Source organism: Solea solea, chromosome 11 (assembly GCF_958295425.1).
Source record: "Solea solea chromosome 11, fSolSol10.1, whole genome shotgun sequence".
NCBI lineage: Eukaryota > Metazoa > Chordata > Actinopteri > Pleuronectiformes > Soleidae > Solea > Solea solea.
In genome coordinates, this window is record NC_081144.1 from 749,331 (window position 1) to 767,500 (window position 18,170).

At 43.0% G+C, this 18,170-nt stretch overlaps 1 protein-coding gene across 2 annotated transcripts in view; it reads left to right on the top strand.

Annotated features, from left to right (window-relative positions):
- The first annotated feature begins 7,108 nt into the window (after positions 1 to 7,108).
- The window catches only part of rbbp8l (retinoblastoma binding protein 8-like), an 11,340-nt gene continuing 278 nt past the window's right edge, over positions 7,109 to 18,170 (top strand). The window contains exons 1-14 of one of the 2 annotated variants that reach the window (XM_058643993.1): positions 7,109 to 7,244; positions 9,303 to 9,378; positions 9,456 to 9,498; positions 10,584 to 10,679; positions 11,326 to 11,438; positions 11,535 to 11,616; positions 11,712 to 11,884; positions 11,981 to 12,024; positions 12,812 to 12,897; positions 13,602 to 14,328; positions 15,057 to 15,153; positions 15,249 to 15,313; positions 15,509 to 15,647; positions 15,795 to 18,170. The exon at positions 15,795 to 18,170 is cut by the window's right edge and continues 278 nt beyond it. In XM_058643993.1, coding sequence (XP_058499976.1) covers positions 9,318 to 9,378; positions 9,456 to 9,498; positions 10,584 to 10,679; positions 11,326 to 11,438; positions 11,535 to 11,616; positions 11,712 to 11,884; positions 11,981 to 12,024; positions 12,812 to 12,897; positions 13,602 to 14,328; positions 15,057 to 15,153; positions 15,249 to 15,313; positions 15,509 to 15,647; positions 15,795 to 15,856 — 1,788 coding nt within the window. In that variant the 5' untranslated portion in view covers positions 7,109 to 7,244; positions 9,303 to 9,317 and the 3' untranslated portion in view covers positions 15,857 to 18,170. Of the gene's footprint in view, positions 7,245 to 9,302; positions 9,379 to 9,455; positions 9,499 to 10,583; positions 10,680 to 11,325; positions 11,439 to 11,534; positions 11,617 to 11,708; positions 11,885 to 11,980; positions 12,025 to 12,811; positions 12,898 to 13,601; positions 14,329 to 15,056; positions 15,154 to 15,248; positions 15,314 to 15,508; positions 15,648 to 15,794 lie in introns of both variants that reach the window. The other variant, XM_058643992.1, reaches the window with a different exon arrangement.

An 18,170-nucleotide genomic window follows, 5' to 3' on the forward strand; every position in this document is an offset into this window, starting at 1 on the left:
CAAGACGTGAGAATATGGTGAATAGCCACCAGGGGGCGTCTGATATCTGTCATATATACGCCATGAACAGTCCTATATTATACAATTACAGCAGAGACAAAGCCACTGTTAGAGAACTGATAACCATGTGACTCGCGAGTCGCCCGCAGTGCAGAGTCTGACAGATCTCCAGAGCAGCAGCAGCAGCTGTCAGAGCCACTGCAGCTCCTTCATAAGCAGGAGAGATTTACGACATCAGCTGTATTTAAAGCCATCACGGTTCCTCCCTCGCAGAAATGCAAACGCTTTGTCAGATTCATAGGCAGCCATTCATTCCCAGAGTGTCGGGGTCTCGCGCTGCTCGGCCGTGCTCTCCTCCCCCTAGTGCCTGACATGGAGAGAGCTGCATAAACATTTATGCAGCAGTATTTTTTAAAGGCTCTCTGCAGTGTCTTGTAAATCTGCCTCCTGCTTTGATGTCTTATCTAGTGTGTGAGTGTGCGTGCGTGCGTAAGTGTGTGTGTTTTGTTTTTATGGCTTAGTTACATTTCCTGCTAATCATCAATCTAATCACTTAAGAATTTTATACAATTTCTTCTCTGTTTCTAGCAGAAATACCAGTGGCCACGACAAACTTTATAGCTGCAGATTTCAGTTATTTTAAATAATATGACTTGTTTGTGTTCAGTGAAAAACACTGATGATGAAAATAAAAATATGTATAAGATGGAACTTGTGAGCTTGTGATTATGACATGGTTGCTCGGCAACGGCAACATGGATGCATGAGGGCGCCAGCGTCATGTTTATGATGATGTCTCCCTGAGAGCGAGCTAGCACGTCCATATATTAATGTAATAAATACTGAGGTATAATCACATCGGGGGAAAGAAGCGGGGTCTATGGGAGTATCAGCATTTTCACCACAGGTAAAGTTATGAAGAGAGACTATGTACTTCTATGTACTGGAAAGTATTAACCTAACTTAAAACCTGTCAAGGGTTCAGATTTGATGTCAAAATAACTCAATTGAACAAGCAGCAAAAATGCAGGTAAATCAAATATATAGGTGGTTTGTGGCAGAGTTGTGTCTTTTTTGTGTTGCCCTAAATTCAACAAATAGCTTTAGTGTCGCATTCATTCACATCAAGTTTAATCATTAGTTGGTTTTAATTGCTGTTAAATATTGAACTGACTAAAAATGTATGGATTAATCAATCGACAGTGGCATCTCTCCAGTAATTACATGTTGTACCAGCAGAGGACACATGTCCACTAAAGTTCTAGTGCACTTTGTAGAAGAAGACGTCAGAGCACAGGTTTGAAGCGCCATAGAAACCAAATGATTTTTGATTTATTACTTATTAGACAACTTGGAAAATAGCAGATTTAAAAATGTTCATGAAGAAAACCGGTTGTGCAAATTAGGGTTTTCATTGTTATGAACTGAGAGCAAATTTATTTACTGTTCAAAATCCAGAAATACACTGATGACAACTGAGTAGAATAGATTTAAGTTTAAGTCTGATGTACTGTATATAAGTTGTATATCTTTGTTTATTTAACAGTATCTTGTCTTTTATGTTCTACTCTGGCCTGCTGGTCTGGATCTAAAATAATGGTCTTGTTAGCCCGTTTGTTCTGGGCATCATCTCCATGCATACCCAAAAAAAATCCCCTTAAACGTCACACACTGGACCTTTTTACATTTTCTGGGATGAATGGTTTTATCCCTCATCAGTGAGATGGCCCAACCAGAAACACTAACATGGTATTAATATGGTAATAACTAAGGAATAGTAATGTTGTGCGTTTTTTCCCTTTTGCATCGTAAGAAATTCCCATCTCTCAAATGGTAACCGTGTGAAAAGGAGAAAGTATTACATTAATACCTGATGGTGTATCACTTATTAAACGTCCATATGTCCCACACACACAAGACGCTACTGCACTATTAATGTACTATAATGTACCATAATCCTCTGGACGTGGACCTTTGTAAAAGAGCCTCGGGTCTTAACACCTGCTCATTTCACCTGCATCCGTAGTGACGACGCTGGGAAACGACTGTTTACTTTACCGTGTGATATACGACAGACCTTCACTCGACCACAATCAACAACATTCACTCCATCTGTGAGTGGTCGTAATGTTTTTGTGTAAGTTTATGTGTGATTTACACCTCGGCTTAAAGAGTCCGAACATTTTAAGTGAACGCACTTCACTTAACGCTCCCTCGTGCAGTGTTTGATCTGAAAAACAGACAATTCAAGCATTTCTCTCACAGACGCTTTTAACTTTGTGGATAGGAAATGAATGGATTGTCTCAATAAACTGAGGTTACCGAAGCTACTAAATACAACATCTACACGTTCTCTTAAAAACTCCCAGAGAGAGAGACAATGTCGCCACAGGTCTATTGCCTCCTCAACAGATTTGTTAAATACTGTTTATGTAACACAGAGAGAGCAATTCCAGTGATTTACAAGCCTGTGAGTGTTTTAGTGATGGCTGGTGCAGGTCAAGGTAATGATCATAAATAAGATGTGCAGGAGACGAGGAGGAGGAGGAGGAGGAGGTGGGGGGGAGGGGGAGGCAAAGTGAGAGAGAGGCTGCATGAACATCATAACAAGTCAAAGGATGGGTTCAAATTCCTATAGCTCATGGGTGTCGTAACTTACAACACCTTGTCTTTGACCCAATGAGACAGCAGTGAAATGGTGTGGTACAGACTCGATGGTAACATGTTAGAGAATAAGTGGGTATAACCGCGATTTGTGGGATGAACCTGCTTTAAAAAGGTGATTCCCATTAACAAGGCAAAGGAAAACACCATGGAACTGAGTGACAGTGGTTACTACTAAGAATCTAGTCCCTCAAACTCAGTGGAGAGTGAACAAATCCAAGGCACAAGTTTAAAATGGATTTATTTATCAGAGAAACAACAGTAGACAACATGTCCCCATCACCGATACTGATATTAGTCCAAAAGTCTTTGTTCAATTTCAAGCTCTTTCAAAGACATAATCCTCAAACTGTTTTATATTAAGTTATATAGTAAATATTCTTCTCTCATCACAAAGAAATAAACAACCCACAACATGACTCAGCAAAAATGCTGTTGCTAATTTGTTATTTAACATCTTTTACATTTGTATTGGATCATTCATTGTCTAGTCCAATGATTTTGACCATTATCATACCGATACCAAGTATCTTATCAGCTCAACCCAAATTTCACTGAGTGGATGAATCCAGACACTCTCTCACACCCACATTCATACGCTCACAAGACTTGGTTAGGTCTGTGTTGTTGTACCCATGAGCCCTTGAGACAGACTCACCCTGTAAAACACACACATGTTCTGATAGGATTGTGTTGCTGTAGCTGTTTGTGTTTGTTCATGTCACTCATGTTCTCCGTGGATTGGCTGCTCTGAACGGGAGAACCAGCGACTACTCACATTTCTCTGCTGTCACTTTCTTTTTAAACTGTACAACAAAAAGAAACTGGAGAGAAAATAAAATACGAAACATTAACTTATCACTAACTATCTCAATTATTCTTCATATCTTTGTCAATAACAATTGAATTGGAGTTCTGCTTGTTTATGGAGAAGTAAACACGTGAGTGAGGATGGACAGCCTTGACCTTTCACCCCTGTGGCACCTCTGCAGACTCTACACAACTTGTGTGGGTTCACGGCTCAGCGGGGCCCTCTTGTGGATGAAAATAAATGTTACATTATTATTAGAGAGCTTTCAATTCAGCCTTTTAACAGAGGGGTCAGAACAAACTGTTATATTTTAAATCTTTAGAAATCTAGTTTTCCTCTTACGCCTTCAGTTCCGGTTGGTCGAGAGTCCAGTGGTGTCAAACTCATTTCTGTTCAGGGTCCACATACAGTGCAATTTGATCTGAAGTGGGCCGGACCAGTTAAATAATAGCATAAACAACAAGAACTTTAAGCTTTTCTCTTTGTTTTACACTGAGTGACGTATCTTTTTACAACCTGAACCTGAACTTCCTTGAGAAGAATAAGTGCAATTTCAACAATATTATTCCTACATTGACCATTTACTGGTGTGGATTACAGCTTACTGATCACAGTGGATCTAGAAAGGCACAAAACATTCAGTCACAAGTATCTGCAACTAAAAAATGTTGTGTTTCACATTATAATGAGATTTTCACAGATTCATCATCCGGGCCCAATTGGACCCTCTGGAGGGCCAATTCTTGCCCATGGGCCACATGTTTGACCTCCCTCATCTATACTCTCAATTAGTGTTTTCCTTGTGTTGTGTATAACATGACATTCCTATTGTCTGCTGCTGTGTTGTTTTATGTCAAAGCACAAAGGTCAACTTTGATTGTGTTTACCATGTTTTATAAATGACAGTTTGACTCACAGCCACTTTATTAGGGACACAACAAACCTTTTAAATGTCCAGTGTGGTCTTCTGTTGCAGTGGTTTGTTTCTGAACAAGTGATCACCTGAGTTACTGTAAACCAGTCTGGTCGTTCTCCTCTGACCTCTGACCTCCACTATAACACAAATGTATCTTCCACTTGCAAAACAAACTCCCACGTTGAAGCCTTGAGGTTTGACTGTCACCATGTTGGTTTCTGAATCACCTGCTCAGTCACATGACGTCTACTCGTATAGATATCAACACTACTGACATAATTGATTGAATATTTTCCTATAAATGGGAACGGGATTAACAAAATTGGCATCATGTTCTATTGAAGAAGACTTGAAACTGTGATTGAGGCCATTATCTCCTCAGGTAAATGTTTATTGATATTTTAAATAATGTGAATTGGGGGCTCATTTTTCCATAGACCAGAAACTCCTGGTTTTTTTTTGCTCCTCCTCTGACAACAAGGTGATTGCTTATTATGGGAATTGTCTCTTTTCTTCTTTCCATAATACTGAGCTTCACTTTTTCACTTTTTAAACCTGAAGGTTACATCCATGCGATCTCAGTAGATCAGCTATTTCTGGCTTCAGCAGGTCCACATGCTGTGGTGCATTAGATGTTTGTTGTACCTAATAAAGTGGCAGGTGCATGTATGACAATGACAGATGTTGCCAATCTTAACGCCATCAGCTGACTCACAATCCACATCACTTCACATCACTAACGTGCTGATAGTGTATCATGAGCGAGGTGTTTCTGGAACCTTCATCCGCACCTTTAACGATTAAAGATTGATTTATATGAGAAAGTTGTTGCAGCCATGACAACGGATGTAAACAAGTGCAGTCAATCTCCTCACATCCACTTCCTCCTCATCTCCAGAGTTTAGGAGCTTGACTGATTAAAGCAAAAGAGTGAGCTGGAGCCCCCACTGGTGGCAGGTGGAGGTATCACAGGTTAATACAGGTACGATATTCTGTGAGTATCACAGAACAGTAATAACAGTACAGTCATTTTGTAATTGGATGTAATACTGTAGTAACATCATCTTGTTATTTTTTTTCTATAGTGATAACCAGGTATTAGCTGTGTACTAAGGCGGTGTTTCCCAAACACTGGGTTGGGGCCCACACATGGGTCAAAGGAGATTTTTTGGTGGTCAGATTTGCAAAACGTTCCCAAACCTATTCGTTAACATTTATGTGTATATCATTTTAAATACCATGACTAAAAGTTGTAATTCATTTTTACCAAACAGACATGTGCACTTGTCACAATAAATATTGGGATTTAGGTCTCACAATAGTCTCACATCGAAATCTTTGGAAACGCTGTGTTTAGGATTACTATATGTTTTCCATTGTTATTACAAGCTATTCATGGTAATTACTATAGAGATTAGATGGTATTACCATAATACTACTCCCCCACTATACTATTACCATATTGTTACAGTTTTGTATTGTAAACTTAACAAATATATGAGGTTTTGCCTCAGATCAATGAATTAATCCATCTTTCATCGACTGATTTTACAAAGATGCAGCGCGTTGGATGTTCTTTGATTTCCAGAGACTCTAAATTGACAAAGACATATTTTCCCGCTGAATCGTCTCAGATACACGAGCAGAAAACCCAGAAGACGACACTCGGCAGATCAACGTCTAACAATGTGCTTCAGCTAACATGATTCCTTTTGTTTTCTTCACACAGAGTCACGTTGTGCTTCTGGTTGTGTGTTTAAGAGCCACTTTCCTGTGGACTTCGCAACACCCAGACACTATTTAAACAACACTGTTGGAAACACAAGGGGGCAAAGGTGTGGCTGACAGCACCTGCTGGTGTTAGTGGGGCATCTAGTGGCAGTAAATCCCTCCTGCGTACCCTGAAAGTGTCGCCAAAATGACCTCATGCGAAAAAAGTATATAGTCATGCGTCGTCACTGGTGAGTGGCAGGAGGGAGTGGCCAGGGCGGCGATAAAGATGATGAAGTCGCTGCTGCTTCCTCAGCCAGATCAGACCAGTCGGGAGGAATTTGGTTCAGGAATCAGGAAATGGTCCTTCTCATATCACACGCTCATCGCTGTGTGTGTGTGTGTGTGTGTGTGTGTGTGTGTTTGCAGTGTGCCGCTGCTATTGTCTGTTGTTTACCATTGAATTTAAATGCCAGTATCACAGTCACATTCTGCCACACCCTGCTCTGACTTACAGGCTCACACACCTGTGTACGTATGCAGTACATGTACTGCATACGTACACCACACAGTGATGGAGTACATACTTACTACGCACTAACTGCAAATTAGACTTTTAGAGTTTTAATCACACTTCACCTACAGTTTCCCATAATCTGTATTCCTTCGTCAAGTGTTATGCAAATCACACAAATAGTTTTATCTTTGAATATCACGTAATCAGAACTTTGAAATTCTAACACTGAATTGACTTTGTGCTGCAGCAGATCTCTGCATGAGACGTTTATTTTCAGTGCAGGCCCTTTTATCCCCGCAGGGCTTTATGGGACTGGTTTGGCTGGTTATGTGGGATTTCAGCAGAACAGGAATATCAAGGGAGAACTTGCCCAGGCCTCGGTGTTTGTGTTGCTTAAGGGGACAACTGCTCCGACTGGTTTTCTGGGGTGGAGAGATGAGAGAGAGAGAGAGAGAGAGGGGAGGGTGTGGGGCGTTCTCCCACACCTCATTCTGCTCTCCCTCACACACTCTCTCTTCATTTTCATGCATTTTCTTCCCTCTGTCACTGTATCACTTGGTCCATCTCTGAGGTCAGAGCGGCAGAGGCAGTGAGCGCGTGGAACAGTCAGCCGGCGGCCTCGTGAGGTGAGTTGCGATTGATTAGGATGTGAGGTAATTGCCTGAGGGTCTGACAGGTGGGCAGAGTATCTATGAGTGACAGGGAGTGAGTTTGCATCCAGGAAACAATGGTGGCCTTATTATTAGACCTTAATAATCCTGGGTCCTTTTAGCATGTGTGTGTGTGGCACCTTTTCACAGCAGGGTGTCATATACTGTATTCAGACCTACAGCAATAACACATCCAGCACATTTGCAAGTGAAGACATTAAAAATACAAATGCATCGCACAGAAGAACCACGCTTCATGTTTACTTTGATCAGGGTTCGATGACGGGATGAGAGAGAGTTAAAAGTTATTTTACTGTGTGTGTGTGTGTGTGCATAAGGTGGAGTTCAAGTGAACTGGACTGGTTGTGATATTAAAATCAAACATGTCAGTCAAATGAAAAACCTCCCACGGGTTGGGAGGTGTTTGAGGCGACAGGTTCGGCTTTAAAGGCTGGTTCTGTAATTCTGGTTCAGACAGGAAAACCATGTGTGTGTGTTTGCTTGTATTTGTGACCTTTTCTGCCTTAAACACTGACCTTGTCAGGGCCAGTAGTCCTCATGGGTTAGGACCCAAAACCTGGTCCTAATAAGGCAGAACCTCAGTTCTGGGGGACTCGTTACGTTTAGGACAACACTGTAAAATATGGTTAAGTTAAAGTTAGGGTTAACTGGTCATGGTTAAGGTTATGGATCATGCTTTGTTTGTACTGTCCCAATGAATGGAAGTCAATGCAGTGTCCTAAAAAGAATAGCTGTACAAACCTGTGTGTGTGTGTGTGTGCATGTTTTCGTTCCCTCCTCAGCACCAGTAGTCCTCATGGGGACGAGAAGCCTGGTCTTAATGAGGCAGAACCTCATTTCTGAGGTGCTGGTTAAATTTAGAGGGCGACATATGAATTATGATTAGAGATTAAGTGGCTGTGGTTAAGGTGAGGAATAAGGATTTGTGTCCTAACAAGTGTCCTAACAAGAATACTTGCACATTCCTGTGCGTGTGTGTGTGTGAGAGAGAATAATGATGTTGAGATAGCAGAGTAGGCACATAAAGACAGACAGGTCTTTTCTTGCTCTGCTCAGGTGATCTGAACAGCCATTTGCCCGACATATCCCAACACGTCGCAAGGGCGCCCAATTCACTCTGATCAAAACACTCAATATACATTCAACGCACTTATTTGATTAGTGTTTAAATAGTGGTGTGTGTGTGTGTGTGTGAACTTGTACTTGGTACCTCATGAGACATAAACACTGACCTTGTCAGGACTAGCCGTCCTCATAGAGACCAAAACCCGGTCCTAATGAGGCAGAACCTCATGTCTGAGAAACTGGTTAAGTTTAGGGCTAAGATTTAAATTGTAGTTAGGTTAAAGTGAGGCTTAGGCATTAAGCAACACTGGGTTAGGGTTAGGGTTACAGTTGGGGACAAAGCTTTGTTTATGTCCAAATCAATGGAAGACAATAAAGTGTCCTCAGAAGAATAGCTGTGTGTGTGTGTGTGTGTGTGTGTGTGTGAGTGATAAGAGAAAGTGACACATGTTCATTCAACATGATGTTTTAAAGGGCAACAAAGTCACAGGTCTGCACTGAAACTTAAAAATCAGTCTGATCTGATATTGTTACTTAATCCTGACTCTGATGCCACACACACACACACACACAGATAAGAAAAAAACAGTTTTCCGTCTAACTGCAGGCTCGAGTCCCACACCTGGAAGGACCAGTCTAGCTAGTTTTTAATCAACCTCAATACGACAACAAAATTCTGCTCCCACACTTGAGAAACAGGGACGGTTGTGAAAGTGCACTGACAGGAACCTCAGAAGCACAGCAGACCTCGGGGTATAACGCCTGCGTACTTACTAACTGATTTTTGCTCCGTCAAAAGTGCAACGTCTGATTATTTTGCCGGAGAGCTGGGCGTGTTGTGTCAAGTGCCGTCAAGCTCACAACATGTAAAGAGAGAAAATTGGCTTAAGCAATCCACTCAACTTGTGACACACAAAATAAAATCTCGCACGTCTCTTGTCTTCAAAGGTCACAGCTGCAGCAATGGAGTGCTTCAATGACCTGTTCCTGAAACTGCGGGAGGCCCACGAGCGAGAGGTGGAGGGTGAGTGGGAGTGATTCCAAACATGGAAGAAAGAGTGAGAATGTGCAGAGGTCACTGACCTTGTTTTTGACCTCTAGGTTGGCAGATAAAAGTCCAAGAGCTATCCAACAAGAAAGGCTGGTGAGTTCCTGTTGCACCACCCACATGATCATGTCTAGATATCACTGACAACAAGTTTTCACCAAACACTGCCAAAGCGCTGCTCAGGCGTGCTGGCCCTTCACCTGGCCCTTTACCTGGCCCTGCAGCTGGCCCTACAGCTGGCCCTGCACCTGGCCCTGCACCTGGCCCTGCAGCTGGCCCTTCACCTGGCCCTGCAGCTGGCCCTTCCCCTGGCCCTGCAGCTGGCCCTTCCCCTGGCCCTGCAGCTGGCCCTTCCCCTGGCCCTGCAGCTGGCCCTTCCCCTGGCCCTGCAGCTGGCCCTGCACCTGGCCCTGCACCTGGCCCTGCAGCTGGCCCTTCACCTGGCCCTGCAGCTGGCCCTTCCCCTGGCCCTGCAGCTGGCCCTTCCCCTGGCCCTGCAGCTGGCCCTTCCCCTGGCCCTGCAGCTGGCCCTGCAGCTGGCCCTGCGCTTCATGTTCATGTCATGTTTGGCTTGTGAAGAAGCTCCTGTTGTAACAAGTGACTCAGTCTTGGTCCTGAGTCACAAACTCTTTGTTTTGTGTTCTCATGGCAGTAGTGGAAAAAGCAACTGGCAAAAAAGAGCAAGACCGTTTTTCGGTTCCTGGTATTAATTAAAGTTAATTTGAGTGAGATGATATCAACCACTTCAGAGGAAAGTGGAATCAAGGAAAATCACTTCTTTTCCTGGTATTTGTTGTTGAATCCTCGACCAACTGAAACCTAACTATAGGTCGTTTTGGGCGCTGGTTTTGAAAATGTAGACATAGGTCGTAATTCGACGACCGTCTGATTCGACTGACCATTCACATGATTGGAGATTGAGAGGTCAGATCCTCGTCTTGCATGATCGGCTCACTGAAAATGTCTGATTTTAACATGTACTCACTCCCTGGATACCATTCCATCTGCAGTGAGATCAGGTGCATTCACCACTGTTGGTCTACACACTAACGTCATTGTTGGATTTGGAAAATCCCTCACCTCCTTCGACCGTCTTTGAGCGAGTACAGCGTGTGTGACTCTGAGAGTCGGCTGCTAATCCTTGTTTTGTGTGTTGTTTTGTGTGCATTCCTGACAAACAGTGACACAAAGCGAATGGAGGAACTGTTCACCAGAAACCAGCAGATGAAAGAACACCAACGGTTACTCACGGAAAACATCAAGACGCTGGAGAACAGGTGCAGATGATCTGCTTTGTGTGCATGAGTGCGTGTACACGTATTTTCTTAGACAATAACAACATATTGCTCATAGTACCCTATGAGCACGTCTCCAGTTTGAATCCACTGTATGTGATAACTGCGAAAGCTCCATACAACACTTCTCAGGCCTGTTTGTGGTGCACTCTTTGTTATAGTTAAAGAAAACACCAGTGAAGATGGTAACCATGGTAATTAGCTAGAGGCTATGTGAAGAAGTCAGCTGGTAGACACACATGTACAACACAGTGATAAAAGAAAAAAACAAGGAAACACAAAAAATCCTAGTGGGGAATTACCAGGAGAAGACTGGAGATGCTAGACTTTACAACCCCAACCTTTGGGTTTAGGGGTCATATAAAATCTTAATTTTCTATGTATTAGACCAATAACAATACAGAGTATTCTCAGGAAAATTAGTTTTCACTGAAAAATGTTGAATATTGTAATAACCTGTGAATGAAACTCAACAAACAACTAGTATCTAGTGATTCTGCCTACAAAAGCTTTAACTGTTTATTTGAGTGACCAGAGATCAAGGTCAACACCCCCAAAAACCCCTGCTGGGGTTAAACAGATTGGTTATTAAACAGATTGTGATGTTGTGGCGGTTTCTGTGGTGCAGACTGAGGGCGGGACTGTGCGACAGGTGCACAGTAACCGAGGAGTTTGCCAACAGAAGACAGCAGGAGTTTGAAGCGTCGCAGATACAGACCCTGCAGCGCGTCTCTCAGATGGGTATTGTGCTTATGTCTTCCTGACTTGCCATCACCATGTCTCATGTCTGTTCTCACCCACCGAGTTCCATTCTTTTGCATTTGTATTTGCTTGCAGTGGCAGAGATTACCAACCTGAAGAAGGAGAACAAGAGACTCAGGGAGGAGAAAGAAATCCGGTCTTTAAGAGCAGCACTGGAGTGAGTTGAAGATGTTTCATTATCTCCTGATGTTTCACAATGACTTGAGGAGTCTAGAGGAGTTTGATCTAATGTGTGTGTGTGTGTGTCAGAAGTCACAGTGACCGCTCCTCAAACAGCTTCACAGAGGTCAAATCAAACAGCTCCCCTGAGTTTTCACCCACCTCTGGTCCTGAGGCCCTCATCATGGTGGCATCCAGCAAGTCCAACAACCAACCACCAGACAGTGACACTGGAGTGAAGACTGAGAGGGAGCAAAGACCCGAGGGTGAGTCTGAAAAGCAACTTTTTGCTTCTTGTTTTATTGACTACTTTGCACTCAGACTTACTCAGAGTCACCGTTTTTGTTTCTTTTTTCCGACAGAGGTCGAACACAGACAGCTGAGAGGGATGAGCAGGAACCACTGTGTAAGTTATCAACAAAAAAACGCACTCTGTTTTTCAGAACCTAGCTATTTACCTTGCCAAATCTTTTTTCATTAAATTGGACTCAATCATTCTCCCCTTTGTATGGAATTACAAACCTCATAGAATAAAGAAGGTCCACCTTTGTAAACACAGAACTAATGGGGGGCTGGTGCTGCCTAATTTTATTTGATATTACTGGCCATTGGGTTACGCTCTATGGTATATTGGTTAGATGACAAATCAATACCCTATGATGGGCAAGAGATGGAACGGGAAGACTGTCTATCTTATTCTATTAGAGCTGTTGTACCATCTCCCGTCCCAGTTAATAGATCTTGTTTTAAACATAACCCTGTCATTTATGCTTTAATTAAGAAGGCAGCTTTTCCTAAATTGAACACTAAGGAGAAGAGGTGTATGTTGAGTAGAGACTTAAAGGATTCTCGGGTCTGAAACATGACAATGCAGCCACAGAAGAATCAATCACCTTTATCTGGGAACATCCAGGAGCAACTGGTTGGAAGATTTTGTTACTCTGGCTGGAGTCTGGAGATTTACCCGATCACATAAACACATTTAAAACCTTAAAAACCAGCAATAAAAATCAAAATCAGTTCAGAGATACTCAATCCAGAGAGTTGCCTTCAGCTGGAGGCTTTGAACCACTTTACACGAGACAAACTAAACTCCTGTCTGCAGTTGTGGAAACAGAGCGATGGTTCCTAATCTGAACAGTAACTAAAATGATGTGTAAATAGCCACCTTCTGTTTTTCTCCGTTCTCCCAGGAGTCATATAAGCCGATTTCACTGTCATCTCTCTCGTCACCATCTTGGAGGACAGAACACAGTGCACCCCGTGTTGGAGAGAGAAGGTGAGCCAGGTGGACATAGACAGCAGATGGGCTGTCATGTGGGTGTAAAGTATAAGCTACAAAGAGAGCGATGAGATCCAGCCTTCAGTTTCAAACTGCACACAAACCTGATCTTTTCAGGCTGAACTTGTCAAATTGGTTATGTTTGTACAAATCATTTAGCTGCACGTTGTGCTTTGGAAACAAAGTAGATCAACGTGTGCTTTGGGAAGTTGTGCACACGTTTACTCCGGCTGGTAAATCCACACGTTTACTGATGACCCAGAAGAGAGAAAGCCAGAAAAACCAGAAAAAAATGTGGAGGTCAGACCAGGGAATGGAGAGCCGTGGTTTAGGAAGAGAATGTGGACCAGTTTCACCTCCGTGGTGTTTGGACAATCAATGGGACCATTGATGAGTCATTTCATGATGCATCTTTCTTATGGTAAAATATAAGGCCATGTTTAGGATCCACAGCCAAATAGTTTCATGTTGGTCATCTTTAGTCTGTGACAGCCCAAAACCATACAGTATACTGCATTCCAGGCCTAAAAGAAAAATGGGATAATGGGAGTTAAACAGACAAATAAGAGTTCAAATGTTTCAAAGCAAGTCAGTGTCCCAGGGTCATGGCAAAATGAGAAAGTCTGTTCTAACACTATGGGCTAATAACCTGTATGAAAGTGTGACCCCTCCCTGTCTGACCTCTGTTTTTTCTAACCTAGAGCTCATGGTATTAATGGACTGGACCAACGATCTTCCAACGCACCTCAAGCAAGGAATTCTTCCTCCTCGACCAGTGGACTCAACCTTGGTAGACATGTGCTCCACACTCCTGTCCCCTGCCGTCCTCAACCAATTCGAGGTAGTCCCATTAGTTTCCCCTGGGCCTTATCTGAATCCACTGACTGGGTTAATTTGGCGACAGCAGGCACAAACCAAGTCATGCAACCTCCGTCAAAACCAAATATTCCACGCTTTCCCAACCTTATCCCAACGAGCCAACATGCCAACTCTAGAAGGCAGGCTGCTTTTGGGTCTCCCTGGCCCAAAAGCAGCTCTCCTCAGTCCACAGCAAAGGAGCCCACTGTGGTGTTCCGCTTTAGGAATCTTCCAGAGCACCACGAGAGTCAAATCAAGCCCCAGGAGAAACAGGAAAGCCAGCCACCCAAACCTGAGAGTGTCTCCTCTGGGGAAGAGCTTCAAGAGACATGTGAGGGTCCTCTGGACCTATCAGATCGTGGGAAGTCTAAATCTAGCCAAGCCCCGAGAACTGATTCACCCATCGCCTTTCAAGGTGGAGACAGAGTCCAGATGAGCCCCGACAAATCAACCAATCCTCCCGTTCACATGGTCGTATCATCACCTTCACAGGTCTCCCTGCCGTCATGCTCCTTGACACCACCTGTCAAACACCTGGAAAATCATCCCACTGGTGATCAGAACCACAAGGTGAATTACAAACCAAGTGCATGTGTCCAATATTGATACTGATCTCCCAAACTCCAGTATCCTTAGGCATGGCATGGTATGAGATTCTGATTGCATCGCAGTACTGTAATTACACCTGTATAATGTCACCTGCCTTTAGCCATCACACCATCGAGAACACAGTAAACATGTTAGTCCAAGTACAACTTTACAAGATCGAATTTCTAAAAACAAATCTAGATGATACAGTTGGGAATTTAAATACTGCAACTGCAAAATGTACATATAATCCAGTACTTCTCAAATAGTGGGGCGGGGCCCCCTGGGGGGGCATGGGAGGCAGGGCGGGACAACTCATACAGTTGTTTATACAGATAAATAAATAAATATTATCAGGTTCTCAGTAGTATTTTCAATTCGGGGGAGAAAAGATGTCTGTCCTCTAGGGGGGGCATGACAGAAAATAATTGAGAACCACTGATATAATCAGACCCAAACTGAGCGAGGTTCTGTTCCTGCTCTGCAGTTCCCACCCCAAGGCTATTGGCACTTGTCCAAAGTTCAGTTGTCGCACAGCTAACTGCCGCGATCGTTGTTTTATACGAACACACAAACTAGTGACAAGCAAATCAGTTCTTTTCAGTGTACCATCTTTACAACGGTCCGTTTAAATGGCGTGGTCAGGCTACAACCACACCGAAACTTAACTGTGCATGGGAACAGGATTAAGCTTAATCTCATCACCACAGGTCATCGACGATCACGAGCAACAGGAGGAGGTGAACGGAAAGACGGAGCAAAGCAGTGAAAAGAGGGTGCCCGTCCTCACCATATCATTACGTCCAGGTAAAGAGTTGGAACATGCGTCCGTGTACACTGGTATCTGTGTTTCTACTGTGCTCAGGTGAATAACACTTGGTTTGCTCTTGTTTCTGGAGCAGTAGTTGTGCTGGAGACGCTGAACTCTGCTCTGCAGAAGCAAGAATCCTCATCATCAAACGGCAGGGTGAGGACATGAATCTGTTATATATATATATATACAGTATATATTATTATTATTATATTACTATATATTATTATATTACTAGAAGTGAAAACACAAACGGCACTTTTCCATTGTGCAGTTCTAGCACGACTGTTCAGCGGTGTGATGGGATAAATGTGTGTGGTACTGGTATCTAAGTTTCCTCCGCCCCTTCAGTCATCAACACCAGCAGCCGAGACAGGAAGCAGCTCCGAGGAGCGTGACGACCAGATAAGCGCGTCGGGCCAAGAAAGCAGCGGCAAGAGGAAGAGGGCGTCTGTGGAGACAGAAACCGACCGAGACTCGGACACAGACAGTAGGCATCAGTTCACGTTTCTGCTCTTTGTGTGTCTTCCTTCCCCTTTTCTGCCTCCTTGTTGTCTCATCTTGGGTGTGGTTTTCTCTGTGAAGTGTTTCGTCCTCACCACACACCTTTTAAACAATGTCCTTTTCTTCCTCACAGACATTCAGCAGGAAAACAACGGCAGCGACGAGCCACAGCAGAAGAGGCTGATATCACGTTGACCTGGTGAACTCACTTAAACCTGCATCGGGTCATCATCATTCTTGCCACTTGGGGGCAGTGTCACATGCTGCAAAGCACCTGAGAGACACTGTCATGTCATATCACCTTTATTAAATGAATACGGGTTAGAAAAGGGAAATTACAGGGAGTTTTACAAAGATCTCTGACGTAAACGATGCTGAAAAGCTGCACAGAGCTCAGGAAAATGTATATCGATATTTGATATCTGTCAAATCAGCAGCAGGAACATTTCATTTCACAGTGCATGTCGTCATTTGGTCGACTGTAAATAAGAATCATTTGTTTCTCGCAGATTTACAATGAAATACAGTTTTAATTGACAGGGTTTTTGGCCTCGCCTGCGGCTCAGTGTGCTCTGACGTCCGCTCATCAGCCTCAACGAGTGTTGAAAGGAAGGAGAGCAGATGTAAACGAATGCAAAAGAGGTTATGACCTGTTCTTCCTATAAGCTTCTCACAGCTTCTGCCACTGAATCTGTGGAACAGCGCCCCCTGTTGACCTAAAACGATCTGATATATATTCATAATGTGTAATCAGTAAAAGTTAAGAGACTGGTCCTGCCAAGACAAGTCTACATATGCTAACTGGAATATTTCAGTATTGAACTGCACTTTTGTGTCTTTTGAAAATTTGAGACAAAAAAGAATAGATATATAAATAAGTTAGAAGCATAGACTGTATATACGAACACTCATGGTCCCCTGGGCTGTAGATTAGAGCCGAAGATAAAGCATCTGAATCCTGTATTCTCTTGAATGGCCATGTGGGGGCGTCCTGCAGTGGAAGTTTGTATATATACAGTAAGTCTATGAGAAAATGAGCCAATTGATTTTTGTTGAGAAGTTTATTGTCTCAGTCAATTCAGGTCTTTAACTACGGCACAATGTCCATTGATATGTCCAAGTCACGGTCCCTTTTAAGGCCTTCGCACATCACACGTGTTATTTAGTTTTTTGGAACCTGTGTCTTGAGCAACGTTGCAGCTTTTATTTTGTCAGAGGTGAGAATCTTTTAGAGAATCTTGGTTTGGAAGACGTTTGAACGATCAGAACGTGCGTTACTGACAAAATGACTGTAGGTCAGTGAAAAAGACTTCACAATCCTACAAACGTTTGGCAGAGAAACTGTGTCAGACGGAGTCTGTGCTGCGGTCATGGAGGACATACTGAACACATCGCTTTAATCAACTGATTCTAATGATTCACTTACACTGAAAACAACTGCTTTACAAGTCACTAGTCACTCGTTTGTGTGTGTGTGTGTAAAACAAAGTCACCGCAGTTTCATGCAGTGATGACTCCACCCACTTCGAGTAGTGGAAAACCAACCTAAACCGTACTGTGGCGAGTCGAGGCGACCAGGGACCAGGGACAGGACCAGGGACAGGACCAGGGACAGGACCAGGGACAAGAGTGGAAAAGAGCCATAAGTTCCTGACTCTTGGCTCCAGAACGATTCTCTTTGGTGTTTCAGGAGGAAGTTCTTGTTAGGATTATATCTGTCCTCCATTTTCCCATGAAAAATGATATGACATCACTGGAATGTTAATTTAGACGTAAGCCCAAGCAGCGCCCTCTGTTGGACCTCATGGTACTTACCATTCTGTATATTTTGAACTCAAATGTGTTTTAAGGTTCATATTTGTTCATCTGATATTGGTTTGTTAAAACGTCTTCACAGCACTATCATCATTGTTCTGAAAGAACGGGACATTTCAAGACCAAGAACTAACTTGACCTCACATTTCAAATCAATTATTGTTCCACGAACGCCTCAATACGTACTCATCATACACAGATCTATACTACTACTGTAGTATTTATAGTTATCTTACTTTCCCGGCACTCGCTGTCACTGCGCGGCTATTTTATGCCTCCACCCCTCACCCTCACTCATGGTCTCACCCTTCCTCTCTTAAGTGACCTAAAAAAGGAGGCAGAGAGAGAGAGAGAGAGAGAGAGAAGCATGTTCCTCTTCCCCTTTTTCTTCCAGAATGCACACATTTTGCAAGCGTTAACTTTCCACTCACAGCTGTGGCGGCTCGTGTTAAGCTGGAGATATAAAAAAAATGGAGGCGGGTCATGAAGTCGGTTATGAAACCGTCCGTTGATGATGCAGAAATGTGAGCTCCATTTTGTCTGAAAACAAACAGTGTATATTCTTTTTTTATTTTTTATTTTTTTATGAAAATGCCCCAATTAACAGGCAGAATCAGCCAATGTTTACTTAAAATCTAACATTTATGTTATTTTTTCTTTATTTCCTCCTTAAAATGTTGCACTTTTTACTCCT